The following is a 27,501-nucleotide window of genomic DNA, read 5'->3' on the forward strand; positions in this document are numbered from 1 at the left end:
CCCGGATTTCCACGGCTGTAGTCGTCGCAGTGTTGTTTCTTTGGACATGCATGCAATTCCGAAGGAACATTGCATCGTTCTTCTTAACACCACACGCACTGCAATATCGTGATCATCCGCCGGTACCAGGCAGCGACTTTTAATTGCTCTCCGCTGTACGGGAATTACATAATGTACGTACGAGTACAGGGTGCGACGCAGAAATGACGACATAATTATGGAAGTCTGGGTACGGCTTTGGAGTGTACTCAGATATCCTAATAACTGGTCGCAATAAGCGGAAAATCCGAATTCGAATCCCGGTCCGGCACAAAGTTTTATTGGTGTCATTCCATTATACAGCCTATGTTTGTCCATATTCTCAACTGTGAACACGTTTCATGTATTATTTATATGCGTTCAATGTCCCCGGTTAGTCCAGCTCGTTTTTGTTACGGGTCTCACACACTCCAACAGTATTTTAGGATGGGTCGTACGAATGTTTTGTAAGCTACATTATCTTTGTTAACTGACCGCATTTTCTTAGTATCCCGCCAAAGAACCAAAGTCTGCCACTTGCCTCAGCTATTCTCACAAACTGTTACACACACCGGGTGATCAAAAAGTCAGTATATATTTGAAAACTGAATAAATCACGGTATGATGTAGATAGAGAGATACAAATTGACACACATGCTTGGAATGCCATGCGGTTTTATTAGAACAAAAAAAAAAAAATACAAAGTTCAAAAAATGTCCGACAGATGGCGCTTCGTCTAATCAGAATAGTAATAATTAGCATAACAAAGTAAGACAAAGCAAAGATGATGTTCCTTACAGGAAACGCCCAATATATCCACCATCATTCCTCAACAATAGCTGTACTCGAGGAATAATGTTGTGAACAGCACTGTAAAGCATGTTCGGAGTTATGGTGAGGCATTGGCGACGGATGTTGTCTTTCAGCATCCCTAGAGATGTGGGTCGATCACGATACACTTGCGACTTCAGGTAACCCCAAAGTCAATAATCGTACGGACTGAGGTCTGGGGACCTGGGAGGCCAAGCATGACTAAAGTGGCGGCTGAGCACACGATCATCACCAAACGACGCGCGCAAGAGATCTTTCACGCGTCTAGCAATTCTTTGTTTTTTTTTTTTATTCTAATAAAACCCCATGTCATTCCAAGCATGTGTGTCAATTTTTACCTCTCTATCTACATTATTCCGTAGTTTATTAAGTTTCCAAATTTATACTGACTTTTTGATGGCCCGGTATGTAATTGAGTAAGTTGACTGACTCCAGTTCTGGCTCATTGATGTTGTAGATCATAGGACACTACTTTTCTGATTTTTGTGAAGCGTACAATTTTAATACAATAAGAAGAAGACCGCAAAAAATGAAAGTATGCGAACAGTGCCACCTGGAAAAACATTTCCACAAACGTACGTAGTAAGGGCGCACGGGTGCTCCGTTATCGTTAGCATTCGGGAGAACGACGGTTCAAATCCACGTCCGGCCATCTAGATTTAGACACGATACAATATTACAGTGCCTGTGTTGTTGAGAAGTACAGTGCAAAGTTCCTTCGAACAAGCATGTACGTCCGGAGGAGCAGGCACTGCGGCAGCTACAGTCATTATGAAATACATGAAATGTATTCGCAGTTGCGAATACAAACAACCATTGGCGGTATAATGGAAATATGACAATGAAAATTTGTGCCGAACCGGGACTGGAATCCATATTTCCCGCTTATCGCAAATGGTTTCTTTACCATTAGGCTATCTGAGCACAACTCATAACTATCTGCCGAAACCATGCAAACGACTTTCAATTAAAATGTCTCCCCTGCACGGGAATAAACATAACGAATGTACGAGTACAGGTCGTTGACACATGCTTGGGGACATACGAAAGTTTGTTTGGACCTGCCTATGAGTCATGTTGGGATAGCCAAATGGTATGGCGACCGCTAGCTATAAGCGGGAAATCCGCGTTAGAATCGCGGTCCGGCATAAATTTTCATTGTCATCATTCCATTATACAGCTGACGGTTGTCCCTCGGAACAGCGAGTACATTTCACGTTATCCACATTTAGGTTTCCCGTGATATTCGCAAATCGCTGCAGGCAAATGCCGAGGCAGTTCCTTTGAAACGGACATGGAGAATTTCCTACCTAAATCCTTTCGTTCTCCGATTTCGTGCTCTGTCTCTGTTGACCGAGCTGCCTACTGGGCATTAAACTCTGATCTCCCTATCTTCCTCCAGATGCATCGTTAAAAAAAAAAATAAAAAAAAATAGGAGTACTAGGCACATGGTTGTTGATGATTGGTTAGGTTATGAACCGCAAGTGGAGACAGCGATTTCCATTTCATTTAATTTCACGTGTTATTGTCCGTTTAGCAATATTCTCAAGCCAGTTGGGGGTTTATGTAAAGTGCATACAGTGGCAGTTTAGACGTGAAAGGTGGTATACACCGTCCGTCCAAAAAGTTCCGAGAACACTTCTATTCCTGGCGCATAAACGAGGTCAGTGTAGTAACTACGGTAGCATCATGAACTGTAAACAACAATGTGCATTCAAGTAGTTGGTGACCTAGACCAGGAGTTCTCAAACTTTTTCAGCTGCGGCCACTTCTGAATCATAAATTATTTTGCCCCTCCCCCCTTCATTCCTTCCTCAACACTTCTCATACTTGATATAAAAACGGCCCACGATATTTATTTACTTCTGTATAATTATTGCAACTATTAATTACAACAATAGCAATAATTAGTGCCCTTCGAGCGCATCAGAGCTAAATATTTTTCTTAATTATCATAGATTTGTATTATTTAAAAGTGATGAAAGATAACTATTACAACTAGTTTGTAAATAACCATAGCTGCGTGTGCAGTTATCGTAATTGAGCAAATATGTATATTTCGCTACCTATTTTGTACAAATTAGGTCACAAATTAATTAACTAGTTGGTTAGTTAAAGTTCACCTGTTTCCATCTATATTGCTTTTAATTCATTTTGAATGTTTTAATATTTAAAAGATCACGACGTACGACTGACGACAGAACGACAGTCAACATTTAAACGCCAGTTTGAAATGTGCTGTATTCAAACTGGACAAAAGGAAATAAACAAAAGTAAAAATGCACATGGTTCAAACTTCGAAAAATTTCTGACAATTGCACGTTTAGTATGATGTGTGTGCTTGAATTTGCGAAGAAAGCAGATCCAGTCTTAGTTGGATCTTTGAAACAGCAACTCGCAGATCCTTTTCCAACTGAATTTAAGACCGATGTTACGTCTTGATTAATGCCATTGCGGTAAATATTAAATTATCTTGATGTACTAGTTTTCAAGAAAGAAGAATGTAGCTTGGGCCACACAGTTTACCGGAAACCCACGCACACTGACCGTTACCTACACCGGGATTCGAACCACCACCCACAACAAAAGCAAGGCGTTATAAAAACGTTGGCGGATAGAGCAAGGAAAATCTGTGAACAAGATCTGCTTGACGCAGAATTAAAACTTCTCACCACTGCATTGCTCAAGAATGGTTCTTCGTTCGCTGAGGTGAAAAGAGCGTTAAGGCCACCGCGTAGAAATCATTGTGATGCTCAAGCGCCGGCGACATCGAAAGTTTTCCTGCAATTATTAAAGGAGTGACTGACCGCATAGGAAAAATCTTGAAAAAGCACAACATTGCGGTAATTTACACACTCTTTCGGATGATATAAGATCATCTGAAATCGTCCAAGGATACTCGCCAACGCTGTAAAAAGGTGGAATTTATAGGATTACGTGTAGTTGTGGGGAGGTATACGAGAGTACTAAAAAACAACTGCCAAAAAACGACTCGAAGAGCTCAAGGGCAATTGCAGAAGAGGGGAGATCGACAGATCAGCTGTTGCGGAACATGCTTCACAGTCAGGGGACCACCACATTCACTTTGTTAGGACTCAAGTACAGGCAGCCACAAGCGGATACCACGAAAGGCTATACAAAGAGGCCATAGAGATTGTGAAACACCCCGGGAATATTAATAGGAAGGAGAGGGTGTGAAATTGAATGAAATTTGGATTCCTGTGCTGAAGAAGATGTGTACGAGTCTTCCAGCATGGGATGACTGGTACAGTAACAGCGGTTGACGGCAGTCGACAGCGGCCAGTTGCGCTCGCGTATTCAAAACATATGAAGTCACGCCATTGCGCGGAAGCGGAATTTTGCTGTAGTCAGTAGTCAGTAGCGGACATTCAACAAAGCTACGATCCCCCTTGAAAATGCCCTTTGCAGACAGGGACGAAACGTTGGGTTTTGAAGTGAAATCCCTTAGACCATGGCATGATAGCCCGGATTTTGGCTGTGCTGAGTTTAGAGTTGATTTCCTCATTATAACGATTCTATCGAACGAACACAGAAAGAACGCGTTCTTCTGCATTCTTAACCCTAGCAACACCAACGGATTTTCAATAAGGCGTTTACCGACGGGGAGGGAGGAGGGGGAGGTATTTCATGCTCACCCTGAAAGTACGAGGTTTGTCCGGAAAATACGTATAAAAGTTGAATAATAACTTTATTTTACAATTATTCAGGTGTTACAATATGGTCTCCTCCAAAGTACTCGCCCTGAGACGCGACTCACTTCTGCCAACGCCGTTTCCACTGTTGATAACATTGCTGAAAGTCTTCAGTTGTGATGTAGTTCAGTTTCCGTGTCGTTTCCGTCTTGATGGCTTCCACATCTCCCAAGTGCCGCCCCCGAAGCACCATTTTGCATTTCGGGAACATGAAGAAGTCACACGGGGCTAAATCGGGTGAATAAGGCGGGTGGTCTGTCACGGTGATTGAGCTTCGGGCCAAAAACTCGCGCACAACGAGCGACGTGTGAGCGAGCGCATTGTCGTGATGAAGGATCCACCTGCCCCCTTTTGCCAACTCCGGTCGAACTCGGGCCACACGAGCTCTGAGACGTGTCAGAACTCCAACGTAAAAATTTCCGTTCACTCTCTGGCCGAGAAGGACAAATTCCTTGTGAACAATGCCCCTAGAATCAAAGAAAACAATCAACATTGTGTTCACATTGGACCTTGATTTTCGCGACTTTTTTGCTCTCGGTTCTCCTGCTAGTTTCGATTCCTTGCTTTGAGATTTGAGCTCCACATCGAATTTGTAAAACCAGGACTCGTCTCCAGTGACGACTCGGTTGAGAAAGTCCCCTCGTTCCTCTGCTTTAAACCAATCCTCACGGCACTCAACCCTCATTGCTTTCTGTTCTGGCGTCAAGAGGTATGGTACGATTTTCGCACACAATTTCTTCATTTCAAGTTTTTGTGTCAGGATTTCGTGAACGATTGTTTTGGGGATTGACAGCTCGTTAGCAATCATTCTGACTGTCAATCTACGGTCTTTAAGAACACAAGCCCGAATTCGTTCAACATTTGCATCGGAACTCGATGTCGACGGGCGCCTGGGCGAGGGTCATCGTTCACTTCTTCTCGGCCATCCCGGAACCTTTTTAACCACTTGTTCACGGTTGGTTCCTTCAGAGAATTGTCTCCGTAAACCTGTTTCAAACACTCAAAAGTCTCACAGCCATTCTTGCCTAGCTTTGCAAGAAACATGATGTTGACGCGCTGTTCCTCAATCAGAGAGAGCTCCATGCCGACGGCAGGTGAAAAAGGGTAACTGTCAACAAGCTGCCGCACACTCCCACCTTCACACAGAGTGCTCTGACTCGAACTGAGCGTTGATGGGATTGATTACAGCAGCAGTCCCACCTGGCGGTGACTGCAACTTGTAACATAAAGACATTATTCAACTTTTATACGTATTTTCCGGACAAACCTCGTATTAAAAAAGGAAGGAAAATTCATTGATTGTTGTTAGTGGCCGATCGGTTCTAGGCGCTTAAGTCTGGAACCGCGCGACCGCTACGATCGCAGGTTCGAATCCTGCCTAGGGCATGGATGTATGTGATGTCCTTAGGTCAATTAGGTTTAAGTAGTTCTAAGTTCTAGGGGACTGATGACCTCAGATGTTAAGTCCCATAGTGCTCAGACCCATTTGAACCATTTCGTACATTCTATAAAATCCGTGTTTTGGATTCAGCTCTGGTGGGGTGGGTAGTTTATTATTTAAAACGTATATTGAATACTATTTTTTGTTTTCACTTGTTCAATAATATTTATTTACAATTGGTTTACATTACGTTTCAGCAGGATTACATTACGAGAATATCATTGCACACTGTTACAGTTCAAAAAGTCTTTTGTGCATGGCGAATCGTGAAGCAGCGTAAGGTGCAAAGTATCGTATTCCATTCCTTACAACACGTTTTAGTCTGCCTCCGCTTTTTCTGCGCTCTACAGACAACGCTAGTTCTGTAGCTGCTCCACTCATCAGGTAGGTGTGACCCAGCAGCCAGTCTCGTGGGAGGTTCTGACCTTATTCCTCCGCTCGATCTTCTGTTTTCTGTTTTATATTTTTCCAGGATTCCCTGTATGACTCTCATTTGAAAGTTAGTGTAGCTAATTTTCCTTTCAAATTTCTTATATAAACAATAAGCGTTGAAAAGAGACATGTCCACGATGTGAATAAACAGCTTGCGATACCATTCAGTGGATTTTCTGATATTTTCCACGGCCTTCATTACCGTGCCACTTTTATCGACGTATCCCATTGATGTATTGTAGTCTAGTATTACTGAAGGTTTCAATTGCTTTGAGTCTGTTTGACGATCCATCTTCGATGTTTCCACAATTTCTGCAGAGTGGACTGTCGGAAGTATACATACGTCTTTTTTGTCACGCCATTTTAGTGCCAACAGAAATTCCGACACAGAACGGAAAGTCTCTCCTTTCTTTAGTTTCTCAGGCATGTTAGGCATATCTTTTCTTGCGTGCCTGACTGTACCACAAGCATTTTTTGCCCGATCATACAACCAACACTACAGGGCAGGACTTGTATACCAATTGTCACAGTACAGGGTGTGTCCCTTCTGTAAATATGACTCTACCAATGTAGCTACAACATTTTCTGAGATACCGAGATCATAGTTTTCAATATCTATATGTGAGCCACAGTAGACAGTAAAATTCAGAATATAATTTGTGTGAACGTCGCATATAAAGAATATATTCATCCAAAAAGGCTATGTTTTGCAGGTATATACTGCCTGATTTTTAGCCTGCCTTTGAATAAGACTTTCATCTATGCATAACTTTTCATTAGGATAGAAATTATCCTTATATTGTTTTCTAAAGTGGCCAATTATTGGCCTTAGCTTGTACAAATAGTCATTGTCGTGAGGCTTTTCGTTATTGGCGAAATGTAAAAACCGCAAGTTATGTTGAAATCGGTCTCTAGGGAGCAGTTTAGAAAATATTGGTGTATGAATAATGGTGCATAGGTCAAACTTCCACACAAGTCGAGAGTAGTGAAGCGGAGAAATATGACGCGAGGCGGAACTGCTACAGCAGTCAACCGGCTGGACAGCTCGGGCCGCACGAAACTGCTCGCAGCAGTCCACCGGCTCACCGGCACATTCGCTCCCGACTTCTACAGAGTTCACCGTAGCCAAAGGGTTAACAGACTGAAGTCACTTCGACTCAAAGGGTCAGACTTATTAGTAAGCTTCCGTGTCGTCTCACTCTTCACTAGGATCCCTCTTATGGGTTCACTGTCACTCAACAGCAGTAAGCTCAAAACAGATATAACAGCGCTATTCCATCATGCACTTTCGTCAACCTACTTTTTGTTCTGCTGTGTATATTTAGAGCAAGTTGACGGTATTGCCATGGGTAGCCGCCTCTCACCTCTGGTAGCAAGCTTTTTTATGGAAGACTCTGAGGAGAAGGCACTCGATTTGGCAGAACTTGAACCAAATTCTTTTGCCATTTTGCAGCATCTGAAGTCAGTCCATGAGAATATCAGATTGACGATGGAAGCGGAGAAGATGCCGCTTCTGGATGACTTTGTCAGTCGGAAAGTCTGATGAAGACAGCATTCCAAAGGTAACAGACATTCTCCACATCAGATCAGAACAGCTTTAAGGGAGAAGAAACTTGACCAAGAGGAGTAGGAGCAGCGTCCTCACATATGTCGGCAATTTTCACCGAAATTAGGCAGAATATTAAGCAAACATTATGTCAAAGTTATCTTCCACCCATCTACAAAGATGTTTGCTCTTCTCGGTTCTGTGAAGAGCTGGAATCTATAGAATACTTGCCAGTATGACAAAGCCAACATAGGTCAGACAACACGGCCACTGCGTGAAAGGTCCGTTGAACATGATCATCACACTTGCCTTTCACATCCCAGTAAGTCGGCCATTGTCGAGCATTGTGTCTCAACAGCACATTCCATAGATTATTCTGTCACGGAAATCGTGGCCTCGACGAGACCCTTTTCGGATTCAATTATAATTTTTTTTTATTGTGATATCATTCCCCTGCCCCATATAGGCAGGGGGGGGGGGGGGCGGGCTGTCAGCAGCACAATCCGCCGCTCTTCAGCCGAGTGATATGACAACTAATACGGGAATAAAATGTTACATATAAGGCGATTCCGTTATTAAGGAATTGGTGGAAATACTTTTGCAGGAAAATCTCATTAATTGTGAGAGCGGTTTTCAAGCGGGTATGACGTGGAACCCAGTGGATCTATAGTATTTTCAGAAAACATTTTATGACTAATGAGTCGTCTAGCGATAATTGATTTTATTAATTTGACATCCAACATAGTATCATCAATACGCATGCGCTTGTGTGCCACATATGGAGCAACATTCGAAGAGGCCGCGAATGTCGACAGAGGTCGCTCATGTAGCGGCTGCGTTTGCGCATGCATCTCCGAGCTAATTTTTGGTAAAAAAAAATTAGCGACACGAACTAGCAATATCCCGTGCAGAACACTGACTTAAAGGTGGCTAAATTGTTGTCAGCCGAAATATTGTGGCAAAAAGTCAACGTCATTCGGCAGCATTTTCGAAACTTCATTGAATAAGCTACAAAATAAATTACAAAACAAGACACTAAATGAAAAAGCTAGGTTAGTGACCGCTGCAGAAATGATAGATCACAAAGGCAGGGCTTCAATCTTTTCTGATAGTTTTCATGAAATAAAAGAAATGTGTTAAATAGAGGACGATGTCCAAGGTACTGCCATAGATTTTATACAAAACTTGTCCTTTCCTACAACACCATCTCGGGAAGTGTTTTACCTTCGGCAACTTAAACAAACGCTCAACATTTATGTGGTCATATATACATATACGAGGGTTGGAACTTAAATGGTGGCAACTATTTATTCACAACCGATACAAAATAGTTACATGTTTGCACCTGTTACTATCCTTCAGAGTAGTCACCAGTGTTGTGCAGGACCCGTTGCCAGCGATGTGGAAGGTGCTTCCAAATCTTTGGATTTGACGCCTGTAGATTTTTTTCTGCAGGGAAAACCGAAAGACACTGTCTACAAGGACTACCAACTACACCCGATGATATGCAACGGCGTATTACTGCAACCTGTTCGGACATCTTGCTGAAATGCTTGCATGTGTGAAGCAGTCTTTTCATACCACAGTGGAAGCGTGTACTGCCTCCCAGTTGTCATTTTGAACACAACCTGTGATAGTCAGTAATCTCGCTTCTGATGAGAATCCATATAACTAGTTTAACATTTGTGTTGTCTTTTGTGTGTGCTACCACAGGTATCATTCACGTGTCGGTGTGGAACTTTTCAAAATGCGATACCTCGTCGTAAACGACTCGCGCTAGAATACCTGCAACAAACATCACTGGCATTCTGATTTATACACCTTTTAGTTTGTTAATCTCAAGAGGCACTGTTCCATTAAAGAACTGTATGTTTGCACAAAAAATACACTTTCTAACTGTTATTACGATTTGATTAATAACGCGAGCCCCTGATTACCAATCCATTCTGTGAAAACGGCACATCAGTAGCACTTTCCATTTTCACAATATTTGCGGTGCGAGTTTTAGTTTTCCTTTCTTTATTGGATTTCAATTCCCCCCACCCCCCCCCCACCCCCACCCCCCGCCCCCGGGGGGGGGGGGGGAGGGGGGGAGCTCGCGGCAGCATAATATGCTGCTCTACAGCCTACAGAAAAGTTAAAAAACATAATGAGAATATAAACAAACAAGAAAAACAGGCGATAAACGAGTTTTAGATGAGTTGCCCCGTATATAAGGAAATAAGAGGCGCGAACCCAAGTCACACAGCGAGTACTGATAATATAATGTATGCAGATCAGGCTGAATTACATATGAGGTTCACTCCAAAAGAAATGCACACTATTTTTTTTTTAAATCCATCTTTTATGCTACATGTTTGAAGGTTTTACAGTGTGTTGATACATCCTTAAGAACAATATTTTCATTTCTCCACATAATTTCCATCCCCCTCAACTGTCTTACGCCATCTTGGAACCAGCGCCTGTATACCCGCACAGTAAAATTCTGGACCAACCTGTTGGAGCTACTGTTTGGCAGCGTGCACAAGAGAGTCAGCATCTTCAAACCTTTTTCCAAGAAGAGAGTCTTTCAGTTTCCCAAAGAGATGATAGTTACATGGGGCCAGGTCATGACTGTAAGGCGTGTGTTTCAGTGTTGCCCATCCGAGTTTTGTGATCGCTTTCATGGTTTTTTGACTGACATGTGACCGTGCATTGTCGTGCAACAGCAAAACATCCTGCTTTTGCCAATGTGGTCGAACACGACTCAATCGAGCTTGAAGTTTCTTCAGTGTCGTCACATATGCATCAGAATTTATGGTGGTTCCACTTGGCACGATGTCCACATGCAAGAGTCCTTCGGGATCGAAAAAACACCGTAGCCATAACTTTTCCAGCAGAAGGTGTTGTTCTGAATTTTTTTTTCTTGGGTGAATTTGCATGATACCACTCCATTGATTGCCTCTTCATCTCTGGTGAAAAATGATGGCGCCATATTTCATCAGCTATCACAGTTCTTCCAAGAAATTCATCTCCACCATTCTCGTACTGTTCCAAAAGTTCGCTGCATACCGTTTATCTTGTTTCTTTGTGAGCCACTGTCAACATCCTGGGAACTCACCTGCCACAAGCCATTTTTAACGCCAACACTTTCAGTATTCTGCAAACACTTCCTTCCCCTATCCCAATGTAGCGTGACAATTTGTTCACTATGATGCGTCTGTCAGCAGTCACCAACTCGTTAACTCTCTGCACATTGTCTGGAGTGTGTGCAGTACGAGGCCTGCCGTTGCGAGGAGAATCCTCAATATTGCCGTGCCCGCTTTCATCACGTAACCTGCTTGCCCACTGACTAACTGTACTGCGATCGACAGCAGCATCTCCGTACGTCTTTTTCAACCTCTTGTGGATGTTTCCCACTGTCTCGTTTTCACAGCACAGGAATTCTATGACACCACGTTGCTTCTGACGAAAGTCAAGTGTAGCAGCCATCTTGAAGACATGCTATGACGGCGCCACTCACGGGAACAGGTTGAACTATGTTTGACAACAAGCGGGAAGGATGTATCTACACACTGTAAAACCTTCACACATGCAGAATGAAAACCGTATTTTTACAAAAATAGTGTGCATTTCTTTTAGAGTGACCCTCGTATACCACACCAACTTATAACATTTCCAGAAATCCAACCAGCAGAGAGCAGACACGTCTTACAAAACATTCACACAGGAAAACTCGCTGTCTCCAGGTTTTGCTTCGGAAATGACTAGCCAGACAGCCCTCTTTCTGAGAAATACGTTTAACAGCATGCAGGAGGTCTGAGTTCCACAGACAGGAGACAGTCACTGTATCGCAAGTATTCGGCCAGCGCATTGCTCCTTGTTGCCGCTGTCCCACCACTGCAGCACGGCATGCAGTCATATCCAATGGCCGTGTGATCTATTAGTATCTGCGAACTGCTCTCTCGCTCTCCGAAACGAACTCTACTTCCGCTTCCTCTCCTCTAGAAGTTCCCCGCGGTGGCGCCTGTGTCGCGATGGGCGTGGCGCAGCGCCGCTACCGAATTGCTCGACCACGCATGCCGTATCGGTGGCGCGGATTATAAAAGGCCACGGCTGCCTGACATGGTTTCACGGCACAGTTAATTGTGTTCAATATCCATTACCCCTATATTTATCATGAAGATATATTAGAAAAGAGTCCCGATGAAAATCTGAGCTTTTCCGCTGGAAGACATACAAAACGGTTTTGCCACCAAACATAAAACATCTGCTTCTGTTTTCAGACGGCTGCTCAGGGCAGAATAAGAATAAAACTATGATAAGATTCCTCATGACACTTGCAGAATATGAACGTTTTGTCACAATTAATCATTAGTTCATAGTTCGAAGACATGCCCTCCTACGCTGTGACACAGACTTTCCGCCTGTTAAGAGGAAAACTCGAGCTGTTAGAATTTATGGCATCATGCAGTATGTAGAACGTATTTTTCCTCAAGTGTCCAACAAGTGTTCCAAATTACAGTTGTTTCGCAGGCTATCATTGACTTCAAAACCAACAGCCAGACAGGACAGCAAAGTAAACCCAAGAAATAAGAAACTTTCGTCGTATCAGAATTCTCGTACGAGGACGACCTGAAAAGTAATGCCTAAGAATTTTTTTGTGTGAAGACCTCACGTCTGTTTGCACCTCTTCATCACTACCAAAGTGAAGGCGTTTCACTCACTCTACTCGTATGTCGTGAACAATACTATCATTTCTAGGTTACACAATGAGCTACTATTCAAGTGCTGTCTATTGCGGGGCGCTGCAGTCAGTATAATGTGGCGTGCTCTGGTAGCTGCTGTCCATTTGAAAAAGCGATCTGGAGAGTTCTGCAGAATTTTGTTGTTGTTCCGGTCTTTCTGAGAAATACGTTTAACAGCATGCAGGAGGTCTGAGTTCCACAGACAGGAGACAGTATATCACTGCCACCAGATGGATCTATTTGTGGACCATCAGCGACAACATGGAACAGGCCTGTATCCCTTGTAACATTCCCTAGGCCGAGGTACCACTTTGTAACATTCCCTCTGCGGAATAACAAACTCTAACTTATAACGTACTGTACCACTTGGACTGTCTGGTAGGGTAATCGGTAGATGTACAGGGATGCGTGACAAGTTCTCTTTGTGACTTACCTGCGCGGTGGCAGCGTAGTCAGCCTCCGCACTTTCTTGACCTTTAATCTTACCTGCCCTTACCTGCAGTTCAGCCGCTCGTACGTTGTTCGGCACCCTGTGGATTCTGGACTTAGTAACTACGTAGAACTAAGGTTTTGGAGAGGAATTCTGGTGCTACTAAATAATGCAACACTGCTCTGATAAAAGTAATTATATTCTAGAGACAAGTTGGCCTCAAAATCCTTTGATACAATTTATCACAAACAAGTTGCAAAATCGTGCCAGAATCCAGCCAGATAGCGGGCAGACGGATATGCCCCACTAAGTGGGTTTAGGACACTGTCGGATACCGATTGCCTTTGGTTGCTGTCTCAATTAGGCTAATCCCAATTGTGATCGTTTTAATATCATTCCTTCAGCTGCCACGCGAATCTTTTGGTGCATAAGGCCAGCCACGGAACTCAGTCTTTACTTACACTTGATACCCCACATAAAAATAAGCATGGTCATAACGAATTGTTCATAATGATCATTGGCAGAAAACAAAAACAGAATTTGCAACAGCAGGAGCGAGCACAGCAGCTGACTTACCGTGTTCAATGACTGTCATGTTGTTACATGCACTGAACTTTGCTCAATTAACAACTTGCATCTATACCTCAGTAACTGTCACATATTAAGATAAACATTCATTCACAGTCAAAATAATTTCACCATCTACGCGAACGTTACTTTGTCACTATCTTATGCAGATTTAGCCAAAAGCTTAGTTTGTAATTTTGCGGGAGCGCAACTGCCGAACATCCGTAGTGCTCCCCGGGCTAACCGCTAGTCCTCAACAAAGGCGAGCTGTGCTCTCCTTCTCCCCCACCAAACCGGCTGTGACGTCAGCCAACATCTCGGCCCTTAAAACAGACACATTGTACCTTATACTTTCCCTGTAGCTTTCTGCGCAAATACAATTTTGATTCCAACTCTTCTGCAGATTTTACTCTGGCCCTCTGCTTTAATCTAAAGTTTTTTCAAATGAACTACTTTTTATTACCCTTAGGCTGGCTCTGGTCGGACCAGTCCACCTTCTCCATCTCCAAGGGGTGTCCGCCTGTGGATGCTGCATCGTATTTCTAAGCTACCCCTGGCTTTTCTTTGTCCTTCCGCCTTCATGTTCTTGAAAGTCACCGTGCTCGCCTACTACGCCCGACTCAGCTCTTACCGTAACCATTCGGCATGCTACCTCCGCTCTGGCTGGCTAGAACTTTAGTTTTGTTGCCCTTACAACATCCTTTCATTCTTAGGGATCACAGCAAGTTCTTAAAACTAGTGCTTATCTGAAGCGTGGTCATTCGTGCCCAGCACATTGCCACGTTTCACCCTACCTATAATAGGGCGAGGGACGGAGAGGGAGGGATGAAGGGAGGTAAGAGTGGCTCTAAGTTGGTTAGTTCATGACCGCTCATTGATGAGAACACATTTAACTGCCGCATCTCCTCCTGGTGCAATCTTTTGGGACGACGATTTTCCCCAATGCCTAATAAATGTGTTGCATTATGACCCACTGATTATGCGTGCTGGTTTTTTTGTGGCAATTTCGATGTGTCATTAGAACAGTGAAGCATTTTCCATCAATTGTGGTAGTGTGTATTGGCTTTCCTGGATTTCTATTACATGGGCTGGTGAGTGATTGTCGAGCAATGCAGCAGGAGCAGTCTGTAGGGAACTCTGATGTGAAACAGCGATAGATAAAGTCCTCAGCTGTATGTTTACAGATAATACACTTATTAAACTCCTCTCTGTCCAGTACCAGCATCTCATCACTTGCATATATTTCCCACCAAAAATAAAGATAGTACATTCCACTCTAGCCTTTTTGCACCAGCTTATAGGTGAAGGTGTCATCCTCTGTAGAGTTTGAGTACATCTGCCATTATGTTCTAGTAGTATTGTGAAATTTTTTCCCAGGAGGATAACACCAGTTGTAAGGCATCATCAATATTTGTTGTGTATTGCGATTTTAGGCGCCTGTGTAGCGCTGTGGATATAGATGTGTAATTAGGACCGAGTTTTATGATTAGTTGTGTAAATGGGACCGGTCTTTACTTCAGTTCCCCCCCCCCCCCCCAAAATAAATAAAGTACACTAATCTCTCCTTCACCTGGAGTGTTTCCATGTGTTGGGGGAGAGCACTTGCGGCTTTCTGTCCTGCCAATTCCCAGGTGGGGTGGGACGTCTATGTTATTTACTTTGTAAAGACGTTTAGACACTGTGTGAAATTAATCTTTCGAAACTATTCTCATTATTTTATTTATTTAATTATGTCATAATTCCTGTAACACTGATGTATCTGTTTATTTCTATTCTTTTGTAAAGCCTGTACTTATGAAACATCCCCTTAGAAAAATTTATGAATTACTGTGCTGATAGACATCTTATGTTATTTGCTTTTCAAACAGCTGAGCAAAACTGAACGTACTCAGACATTACTGTCTTTACTCATTCTGATCAACACTAAACTGACACACAATATTTTTAGCGCAACGCATCTGACTTTTAATAATCCCTACAAAAGAATGGCCCTGACTAACAATAACCTGTACCTTTCATAAATCACTTACCTCACAAAAATCTTCGTTACTCAAACTACTGCAATACAGCGAGTGCCACTACTGCCAGCTAAATAAAAGATTCAAACTACTGAAGGCACTAACTACTAATAGGCATAGTTAGCAAATGAAAGATTTTGATGGAGAACAAGCAATGTATTTACCTTAATAGTGTTCAAAAGTCATTATATATATATATATATATATATATATATATATATATATATATATATATATATATATCAATCCATGGTATCCAATATTACAAATTTACTCTTTCTGATGGACACACGTCCAGATCGTCCGCTCTTAAAATTCCGCCATCTCTCTCCCCACATCCACCACTGCTGGCGGCTCACATCCAACTGCGTAACGCTACGCGCTGTTAACAGCCAACAGCCCAACACTACAATAGCAAATTCCAACAGTGCAAACCAACCACAGCCTTCACACAGCACAGTCAGTGATTTTCATATAGAGCGCTACGTGGCGTTGTGTTGTTGTGGTCTTCAGTCCTGAGACTGGTTTCCCTGCAGCTCTCCATGCTACTCTATCCTGTGCAAGCCTCTTCATCTCCCAGTACCTACTGCAACCTACATCCTTCTGAATCTGCTTAGTGTATTCATCTCTTGGTCTCCCTCTACGATTTTTACCCTCCACGCTGCCCTCCAATACTAAATTGGTGATCCCTTGATGCCTCAGAACATGTCCTACCAACCGATCCCTTCTTCTAGTCAAGTTGTGCCACAAACTTCTCTTCTCCCCAATTCTATTCAATACTTATACGTGGCGTTACCAACATAAAAACCTAAACAACCTACTTCCAATCTCTCCTTCACCTGGAGTGTTTCCATGTGTTGGGGGAGAGCACTTGCGGCTTTCTGTCCTGCCAATTCCCAGGTGGGGTGGGACGTCAGCACAGCCTTGGGACAAAGAAATTCTCGCCATTTTTTAAATTCTCAACTTTTTTTTTTTGGAATTCCCGTCAAAATTTGAAATTCCCGCCAGTAGGGTAGATGGGGGGGGGGGGGGGGGGGGGGGAGGAGGTGGAAAGGTCGGGGACCAACGTGCAGGCAAGAGAAAACACTTGACATCATATGGGGTCGGGCTAATTAATTGATCAGTTTAATTAATTCGCTAATCAGTTTGATATCAAAATTGCGCTCTGGAGCCCCTTGCGCTACTAGCTGCAACTTGCGCCAGTGAAATGTGAAACTCAACTGATTAATAATGCATGACATGGATTCCTTCACGTAACATTGAGAACAGAATAAAAAATTCGGAGGCATACTTTTCAGCACACCCTCTTTGTATTAACTCCTTTCCTATCGCATCTAACTTGATTCATCACTCAAAAATATGTTTAGTGAGTCAACCAAGTCAGTAAACAACGTGATTACAAAATAAATAACACACAGAATCTTAATGATCGTTAAGTTAAAGTGTGTCGCTGTTGCTCTCGTTGATGCAGAAGCACTAAATAGTATTGTCTGCTAGTTCACGTTAGTATCCGTCAGAAAATCAGTGTCGTTTCATTGTTATTGGTTCAAGTAGTCTCATTATTGACCTCGGTGAGTATCTTTTTAGAGTGCGCATATAATACGTACAAACGTGTTCCCGAGCTCTTCGCTCTGCCTCACGACACAATCTTTATAACCACACACCCGTTTTCATATAACTGCGAACGAAACTGTATGTCATGTACATTTGTGGCAGTGCAGGTCCTTTTCACACCTGTCGACGAAGCTGCTTTGGCGCACTGACCAAAGGGACATCAAGAATGGACCGGACAATTATTGATAAGTGTTATACATGTATGCACGGTGTATGTAATACTTAATATCTTTATCGCAGACCGCAAGAAGCCTACTGGGAGGAGAAACAGCCGCTGCAAACTAGACGTGACTCTACAATGTCGTGAGACATTGAAGGGACAGCTATCTCTAATCTGAAAGGCTCGCCGAATACTGGACAACCAGATTATGCCGTCTGCCTGTAGAGCTGCTGAGGAATGTGGCATTACAAAACCTCTCTTCCAAAACGACTTATTTTCGCGTTCACAGACCCGAAACTGTCGCTGCTTTTAAAGTGCATTCACTGTTTTTGCTCAAAACACATACAGAATGATAATGGTGCACTCTGCTCGCGTTCGAAAGAAGATAATTTTCAGATCGCCGTCTGTACATTCTGATAGCAGTTCTACAGAAATCAGTCCACGCGAATGATGAAACATATGTCAAGAAGCAATGACCGCTACTATTACGTATCGTTGTCAAACTGTGCTAATGTCCCGTCCCCAATGATCATGACCTCGAACTCGTCCAGAGGTTCGATTCTAATCTTCGCTTTTTGGTTAACGGCAGATCGGCACACCGACGGTCATTCTCCGACCTATACGGTTGTATTTGAGTAACATTGAAACAAACATTGCAAAGTACCCGAGTTGACAATTTCTACCACTCGCCAGTTATTCTCAGCAACTCTAACCATATTGTCTGTGTCATTCTGCGTAGGTTCAGCGACAGTTCTTCCGCTTCCCAATGAAGAATTTCATGTACGTACCTCTGTACACAGCAAGCTACTGAACGTTGTGTGGTGTGCCAAACTCACCTCCTCCCCCTTTCTCCCTTCCACTTACCCCACTTTCGTATTTCATTTGTAAATGGCACACTCAAAGAAATGTTGTAGGTACTACTCTACATACGCCTGTCTCAAATTTTTCTGTCAATACGCGATATTAACGTTGAAATACGAGAAATGTTTCTTGATTTGCATAGTAACGTGCGAGTAAGATTCTGCGCGATGTATAATACCTTTCTTCTGGCGTCCCGAATCGAGTCAGCATGGCTTATAATCTTTGATGAATAGTGAAATAAACGAAGAGTAGCAGCTAAGGGCAATGTACCGCTTCTTATCGCAATGTCTGTGGCGTCAGCAGGCTAGCGCAACATTCAGACGCCAGCTTACAGCGCGCGTAATGAAGTGTTCTGGTAGTATTGCCACTGACACGTGTTTGGAAAAAGTACATTCACTGAAACGATCTACAACAAATTAAGTAAAAAGAAAGTTTTGTTTCTGCAGGTGTTTCTCTCATGAGGGCGTGGTTAGCAGATCTCTAATAGGCATGGTAATAATAAAATATTTTGAAAATGTTATGCACTCTAATTGCGACCTAGAACTCTTGAGGAATACCTGTAAGTGTAACCGAATGTGCTAAGGTGAGCGTGTGGAATGATAATCGATTCAGAAGTCGCTGGTTCGAATACCCTCGGCAAAAGATATATTCACCACCAGTATTTGGTTGGCATGGGGAGGTGAGATAGGGAACTCAAGTTACTGGTCACCAGACTTTTCATCAGCATCCTGGAGCAAATACCGAAGGTTTACACAGTCTCTTGGAGTGAAGACTTACGACACTGTTGATGGTCAACCGACTGTCGGATAGGAAAATTAATCTCGGGAGCCCATTGGTGTTAATGAGAGGAGTAGGCTATGTTTTTCCATAACAACACAAACACGACACTACTCTGTAACAGTTCTGTCACTAAATATGACTGGGTTTTCTCTTTTGATGCTAGTTAATTGTCAGGATGAGCATTACTGCAAAGGGCATTTGATTCTAAAGCACTGTGTCAGGGTGAAAATACTAAATTAATTAATTTTTCTCTCTTAACAACATGTGGGCAGGGTGGGTTCTTCCTTGGCTCGGGTATGAGGTCGAATGAAACATCATTTTTACATAAGATAACTTTTATTGAAGATTTATACAACTGTTTCCTTACTCGATGTTCTGGCTCGGAGAGCGGCAGCTGTGTCATTTGCGAAGCCTTCTGCTGCGGCAGCGGCGGCGTCTAATTACGTGTGGCGGTGTGTATCTCGTGTCGCCGTCTCGCCCAGTTGACTGGAGACGCGCCTCGTGCAGTGGCCTGTTTAATTATTGAGAGCAAAGTCGTGCATCGGATGGTGATATCTTGGATGTGGCGTCCCAGTGTTTCTCTTCTCTAAGCGGCCGCGTGTGTTGTGCGTCGGCCAGCGGAGTGGCGCGGCGGGGGAAAGCCAGTGTCCCGGACTCGAACAACGGACTCCCGCTTGCCAGTCTTCGGCTGTCAGATCTTCATCCCAGCTCACAGGTGACTGCTGATGTGAGGCCGTCTCCTTCCCGTCCTCACGAGTCACCCGGGTACGTAAAAATCAGACTTCAAATACCTTTTAACTTCTGTCCTCTGGCGCCGAGGCTGTTGCTTGCTATTCCATTACAGCGGCGGACTTGGTGCATCTGTGCATGATGTAGTCTCTTCTTGCATGACGGTCTTCAGCACCAAAACTGACTGAAAACTACTGCTACTCTACTTCACTTCTTCTCTTTTCTCTTCTTCGGGCCCATTGCATCTCGCATATTTATTCACTTCAGTTCACTGGAGGTTAACGACTTCACGGTCATTGCCTCTTCTGTCACGTTGAAAAACTTCTCGAAGAATCTTCTTAACGTCGGTCATTGGCTGTTGGAATGTAGGCGAGGGCCTTTGCTCACATGTGACAACTGAGAAACACGTGAGCCGGTCGGGCGATGCCCTGACGGCTGAATCGACAGCGTCCGCTTATGTGGAACTTGCTGTCTTCATGGTCATTGTCTCTTCTGCTCTGCTGTTCTGCCCGCTGTTTGCCAGTGTGTAATTCTTCTAAACCAAACTAAGTTTTTCATTTATTTTCTAATTTCTACTTCACTTTGATTTCACTAATTTATTTACTTATCTTAAGTACCACTCGACAACTCTGTACGAGCCGCGCGGGATTAGTTGAGCGGTCTGAGGCGCTACAGTCATGGACTGTACGGCTGCTCTTGGCGGAGGTTCGAGTCCTCCCTCGGGCATGGGTGTGTGTGTTTGTCCTTAGTATAATTTAGGTTAAGTAGTGTGTAAGCTTAGGGACTGATAACCTTAGCAGTTAAGTTCCATAAGATTTCACACACACACTCTGTACGAACACTCACCACAGTCATTCAGATGATAAACACGCTTAAGAATTCATGATAAAGCAAAGCAAGGCAGCGGAAAATCAGTTCCACTAAGGCCCTGTCCAGCCAGGATGGCAATGCACGATTCCTGCACCCATCCCCAACGTTTATTTCCAGAGTGAGGAGCCTACTTAGACCACATAAAGATAAATGCACTTTCTTCCAGTGAGTGGATTCAACCTAAAACTACGATTCTGGAAGGTCAGCAAAACATCCATCCGTGTCTGCCGTAAGTTCTTTATTGAGTTCAAAACGCTTTTTAGCCACACATTTATTTGTATATGGGAATAACTGAAAGCCAGAAAGTATCAAATCCGGCGAATAAAGTGCGCATTTCAACAATTTGTACTTCAAATGTTTCAGGTTTTCCATTGCCAAAACATATTTATGGACAAGTTAGTAATCCTAATGACATATGAATTTTTCTTTGGTAACCCAAGCATCTTCTCACGTTTAATTCATATTATTTGCCACCTTTTTTTCTGTGCAAAGCAACCCGAAAGAAGAATCTGTTTCACCCGCCCCTTTGACCGCTTTTTCATCATCTGAAGTAAAGTGATGGACACTGTGAAACCCACCAAGAGTGGAATTGCTCCACTTGTTGTAATTCAACTCCGTAAAAATATTTTTATTTTTCTGTTTTAGACGTAATAAGTTTACCACGAATACTTTTAATAGCTAAATTCTTATCCACGCTGTATTTTGCTAAACTTATTATTCAATGTATAGCTTTAAACCATTGATGATGACAGAATAATAAAGTTTCGAGAAAACATTTTCTTTCGTGGAATATTCTAAATTTACGTTTCACTAAATACAACGTACTCTTCAAATTCTACTCCACTAATAATTATTTGTTTTTGGATTAACATACCTTATTTGAAAGCCCTCATTGTACTCTTTCAAACAGTCATTTTACCTTTTCAGAAAACTTGATCTTTGGGAAGTTATTTATATTCAAAATAACTGTATTCCACAATGTTGGAATCTTATCGCTTCAGAATGCCGGCGGTGTAGTTTTGCGATCCCAATTTACCTGTTTCCAAAACTATATAGACTTTTACGAAAGTAACAAATTAGTTAACAAAATATTTCAATTAGGAAGATATTCCAATTTGCGGACAACGGAGCGAGTTTTCTGATGTAAGTAAGAAAAGTTTAACGCTTACAGATGTCGAATGACATGAAATGAAATTGTATACTTTTTCGGTGGCACTGGAAAGAGCCTTGGAAGAGGACTTCAACGACGTAACATGTGTGGAACCTGATGAATGAGAACAAGATAACAGCGCCGCACACCACTGACCTGCCATTCGGAGAAGAGGCCACACAAACGGTTGTACTGCTGTACCGAATGTCAGCTAACAAGTCACAGTTCGTATGTTTACATGTGCGCTACAAGCCTATCAGTGTGCGCTCTGGTTTTATACAGGGTGAAAAGTATTTAAACCGACAAACTCTGGGAGGTTGTAGGCGACATCAAAACAAATATTTTTCCCTAATGTCATTTTTTCCTATGAGGATTATTTAAACCGGTGGAGGCCGTATTACGCTCTTCAGTTGTTAGAGGCCGTATTACGGTATCCAGTTGTTAGAGGACGTATTACGCTCTTCAGCTGTAGGCAACTGCTGTCCACCAGTGTAGTAGTGCATTGTCTTTGTTTACTAATTGGGCGATACACCTGGAGTGAGTACACTGATCTGGTTGGTGCGTACTACATCCTAATCGCCGTATCCCGCATTATACGACCTTTGCTGCTGTGTACCAACGTCTGCATGAGACCGGGTCATTTAGCAGATTATCGACACATGTCACTCGTCGTGTGCGTCGATTCCTGGACCGACGGTTCCCAGGAACGTGGATTGGCAGAGGTGGTCCTGTACCATGGCATGCTCGATCCCCAGATATGTCCCCTCTGGACTTTTTTTATGTGGGGAGAGATGCGCAACCTTGTTAACGCAACTCCTGTTGCATCAGAAGAGGATCTGGTTGCCTGGATGGTAGCAGCAGCAGGAACAATTCAGGATACTCCTGGGGTTTTTGCCCGTGTCAGACCGAACATGATCCGACTGTGTAACCTTTGTTTGTGTGTCAATGGAGGCATTTTTGAAAATCTACTGTAATTGAAATTGGATTGTGTTAATGTGTTGTCTCTTGGTCATAAAAAAATGGTTGCTTTAATTAATTTGCCGCCAGACAAATCTTCCTCTCCGGTTTAAATACTCCTCATAGGAAAAAATGACATCAGGGAAAAATATTTGTTTTTATGTCCCCTACAACCTCTCAGAGTTTGTCGGTTTAAATACTTTTCACCCTGTAGATGTATGTCAAACAACTTGCTGTTCAGGGTTTCACAATGTATACGTCATTCGGAAGAGTCGTTATTGTTTTCGTTTATGGAGAATGTTGCCAAATACAGTGGTGTACAAAACTTAAGGACGAAGTAACTTTCGCATGATGGTCACTACCAAGTAACACAGCTCGATGAAACTTGGGATCATAGAGGTCTCTTAAAAAAATTCCGGAACTTTGCCCACAAAATTTTTCTACACTTACCTTTTACTTATTGTGCATTGTGTCCGAAATACTCTCCTCCACAACTGATACGCCGTTTCCACTTCCGGAAGCAGTCTTGGTACGCCTCTTCCTGGATCGCGCGGAGCTCCTTTTGCAAATTTATATTGTCTATCCTTGCTAATCTTCGTTCTTTCAACAGGGTTTTCAACTTTGGAAATAAAAAAAAATCCGCAGGTGCAGGTGCCAGATATGGAGAGTACGGGGGATTAGGCAGCACAGAGGTTTCGTTTCTTCTGCAAGTCACGCACCAACAGGGATAAATGTGCGGATGCATTATTGTGATGCAAGAGCCATGAATTATCTCGCCATATTTCAGGCCGTTTCCTTCTCACGTTTTCTCACAGGCGTCGCAACACATCCCGGTTGTACCATCGATTAGCAGTTTGTCGCTGTAGCACGAATTCATGATGAACCAATAATCCTTCAGTGTCAAAGAAAACTATCAGCTTGACTTCGACATTTGACCTGACCTGATGAGCTCTTTTTGTTCTTGGAGAATCTTTCTTGACCCATTCTGAAGATTGAACCTTGGTCTCAACATCATAACAGTAATCTCATCACCACACGGTTGTACCATCGATTAGCAGTTTGTCGCTGTAGCCCGAATTCATGATGAACCAATAATCCTTCAGTGTCAAAGAAAACTATCAGCTTGACTTCGACATTTGACCTGACCTGATGAGCTCTTTTTGTTCTTGGAGAATCTTTCTTGACCCATTCTGAAGATTGAACCTTGGTCTCAACATCATAACAGTAATCTCATCACCAGTTATAATTCTCTTAAGGGAAATCGCGTTCTCACTTGAGCGCGATCCAAAAGCTCTGCACAGATTGCAAGGCGAAGATCTTTCTAGTCTTGACTCATGAACCATGGGACGAACTTGGCGGCAGCACGATGCATTTCAAGTTGCTGTGTCGGAATTTCATCGTGTAATCACACTCAAATGTAACGTTCTTCTGCAATCTCTCTGACAGTCTTCGACTGGTACGCACAATTTCTTTGACGTTTCTGACATAAACGTCGTCGGTAGACGTCGAATGACGTCCTGAACGACGGTCATCTTTATTTTAAACCGTGTGAACAATTCGTAATATTGAATACCGCTTAACTACTCATCACCATAGGTTTCCTGCATCATTTGGTGAGTCCCTGTATAGGTTTTCTTGAGTTTCAAGGAAAATTTAATGCAGACGCGTTGCTCTTCTAACTTTGGCACCTCGAAATTTGCAAACTGTGCGCCACAACACTCACACTTATGTGAAAACGAATTTCTTCGTTTTCCTTGTAGGCAGCAACATGGCCGCAATTCTGCACCTGCCTCCACAAGCACTGGTTGAAATGGTAGTTGCAGCCATTAAGCTTTGCATCAGGAAACAAATGTGTTACTGATTGGATGATTACAGCTTCAAAATCCGTCATGATAGGTGTAGGATTCCATCTAGGTACGTTGCTCTTACAGCTGTGAAAAAGCGATCGTACATTTGTCGCTTTTTATTGGGTAGCAATGCGTGCACGGTTGGAACTGTGTTTGTTTCCTCCTCAGAACTAGAAATTTCGGCATGAACAATAAATAACTGTCCAAACTGCTTGCTGCAACTTTTGAACGTTCCATTGACAAAGAACGAATTGCAGTCTGTTAAACGGGATTTTCCCCTTTCGCTGGCGAACACCAATATCCTATCATTTTTGGATTTTTGGTCCTCTGTCGTCATATACAAGTAAAAATTTGCTCCCGTCATTCATTAGCAAATGATGTTCTGGCAGAAATATTCCTGCAGCATCGGTCGGATCATGTGTAGATCCCATGCTTATTGCCTAAAGCGTTGCCCCGATCGTTTTGCACTCCTGTGTGACGGCAGTGATGTGACAATGCAGTACTGAACTGCGGTGTGTTACCTGTTTGGTGTCCCTGTAGACCGCCCGCTACCTGTTCGGCCGGGTCTCCTAACAAATGTCGCTCCTCACAACTGTCGCTCCTCACAAGTGTTGCAACCCCACTTCGTGGACACTTGTGAGAAACTGGAATGTGGCGACACTTGTGAGAAATCCGGGATGCTAAGGGACCGCCACAGGGTGTGTCGTAAATGCTACGCCACTACCTGCTCGGCCACTACCTGCTGCCGCGTAGTGTGTGTGACTGAGTGTTCGGCTTGTGGTGGCCCGGACAACTGCTGAGGGACATTCACGCTCCTCCAGTGCAGCCAGGTTACATTATTTCATTTTTTTGGGGGAGCAATGAAGAGTAGCCTTCGTCAAATTAGAAATCAGAGTTGATTTTGCCCACACGATATCATGTCAACCATTAGTTCAAATGGTTCAAATGGCTCTGAGCACTATGGGACTTAACATCTGAGGTCATCAGTCCCCTAGAACTTAGAACTACTTAAACCTAACTAACCTAAGGAGAGCACACACATCCATGCCCGAAGCAGGATTCGAACTTGCGACCGTAGCGGCCACGCGGTTCCATACTGAAGCACCTAGTCCTAGAACAAACATTAGTTACAGCACAGTTATGCGTGAGACCTTTTTCATTAGAATTTTTGTTCCGATTAATCTTACATAGGGCATAATTTTCGCTCAACGTCATACTTAACGATGTATTTTACAGAAACTATAGAAACCGAAAATGTTTTCCATCTTTCAACCCATCACTATAATTTGATATGATAGGAGTGGCAACCTTTTACAATATATTCAGAGGAGCCAACTAAAGAATTTAGTTCTCAGTAGAAACTTTTTCTTTAATTATTTCGAAATAAACATCAATTTTTCCGTACCACTCAGGGAAGTGTACTGAAGTCTAATGTGAGTCCTGCTAGCAATTAGCGTTAAGGAATGCAGTTTATGTATTGAAGTAAGATGCATTCATCGTCCACTCAAACAGACATTGTTTCTAAAATTCTCTGAGGGAAGGGCGAGCCAGTCTATTTACTGAATGTCCTCTCATTCCAAGAGCTCCTCTACCAGCGCTATTCGATTCGGTCGCCCATTGCCACCCATAAAGACGAAGTTAGGGCCGAAAGCACACCTAAGAAGACGGGCACGGGATGGGAGTACAGTGTCGCAATGACATTGACTGGTGAGTGCACCGCGCTCAATGATCTGGAACTCAGTATGCCCATACAATAGTATGCTGATTTATGCCCTCTACACCATAGCACCTGAAACATAGCACCTGCCATTTCCGACAGTGTGGACGGACCCTCATGTAGCGAGAGGTTTGAACATGCAGTGCACCCGGGAACATTGTTGAACATGATCATTTTGGTGGTGTAAGTGTTACGGTATCGGGAGGCGTAACGTTACATGGGCGTACTGACCTCCAAATCTATGAACACGGTATACTCACTAGGATGCACTGGGGAGACGTACTGCAGCATGTGCACATGCACCAATGACCGTCATGTAATTGTCAACCACCCTACCACAAGAACTCCTTACAAAACTTGTGGCCAAAATGGAAACACGTTGCAGAGCATGCATTGCCGTCTGTGGTGATCACACATTCTATTCATATCCGTGCCTCACCGTTTATTATGTCCAGGGGACCACCACAAATTTCTGTGCCTTCAATGCAGTTATAGTTTTTCAATAAATATGTCTTTCTATTCGGTCATTGCATACTTGCAGTTACCTTTTTTAATACACTGAAGCATTTCTTTTAAGTATGGTCAACGATTCCTCGAGCTATGTTAGTTGGCAGTGCCACATTGTGCGAAAGTTATTTTCCTCCTTAAGTTTTGCACACCAGTGCCGAGAAACTGGAAATTGAAGAATAAAATACACCGAAGACAAAGTATAGCAACTGAAGACTGAAATGCAACTACTATTTTAGTAGCGCTAAACTATCTAACACTATGAGGCGGGTGGAATGTGCCAGGAGAATAAGGCAAAGGAGTGGCCAGCAAAAGACATACACTACAATGAATTTCATTCGTTCCACATTTTAGTTCAGTCAAAAGTTCCTTGGCAGTAACTTTCAAAATCGTTTAGGTCCAGAATACAGACTTTTGATCGGCCGATAACTTGACCGGTCTCGTACTTACCACGAAAACAAATGCGAACGCGCACACTCAAACGATTCTAAATCGGCCGACAACAAAGTTTAATGGGCACTACTATTCCCTTCAGACTTCATTGTTTGCCAACAATCGGCCGATTCTTAAACATCAAGCCGCAC

The 27,501-nt window shown here is 43.1% G+C and overlaps 1 protein-coding gene across 1 annotated transcript in view; it reads right to left on the reverse strand.

Moving 5' to 3' along the window:
• Positions 1-13,945, reverse strand: part of LOC126457889 (UPF0193 protein EVG1) — a 188,031-nt gene extending 174,086 nt beyond the window's left edge. Inside the window, exon 1 of the mRNA XM_050094562.1 lies at positions 13,717-13,945. Within this exon, the coding sequence (XP_049950519.1) occupies positions 13,717-13,735 (19 nt within the window). The 5' untranslated portion in view covers positions 13,736-13,945. The remainder of the gene's footprint in view (positions 1-13,716) is intronic.
• Positions 13,946-27,501: the final 13,556 nt, after the last annotated feature.

Source organism: Schistocerca serialis, chromosome 2 (genome assembly GCF_023864345.2).
Source record: "Schistocerca serialis cubense isolate TAMUIC-IGC-003099 chromosome 2, iqSchSeri2.2, whole genome shotgun sequence".
In the NCBI taxonomy this organism is placed as follows: domain Eukaryota; kingdom Metazoa; phylum Arthropoda; class Insecta; order Orthoptera; family Acrididae; genus Schistocerca; species Schistocerca serialis.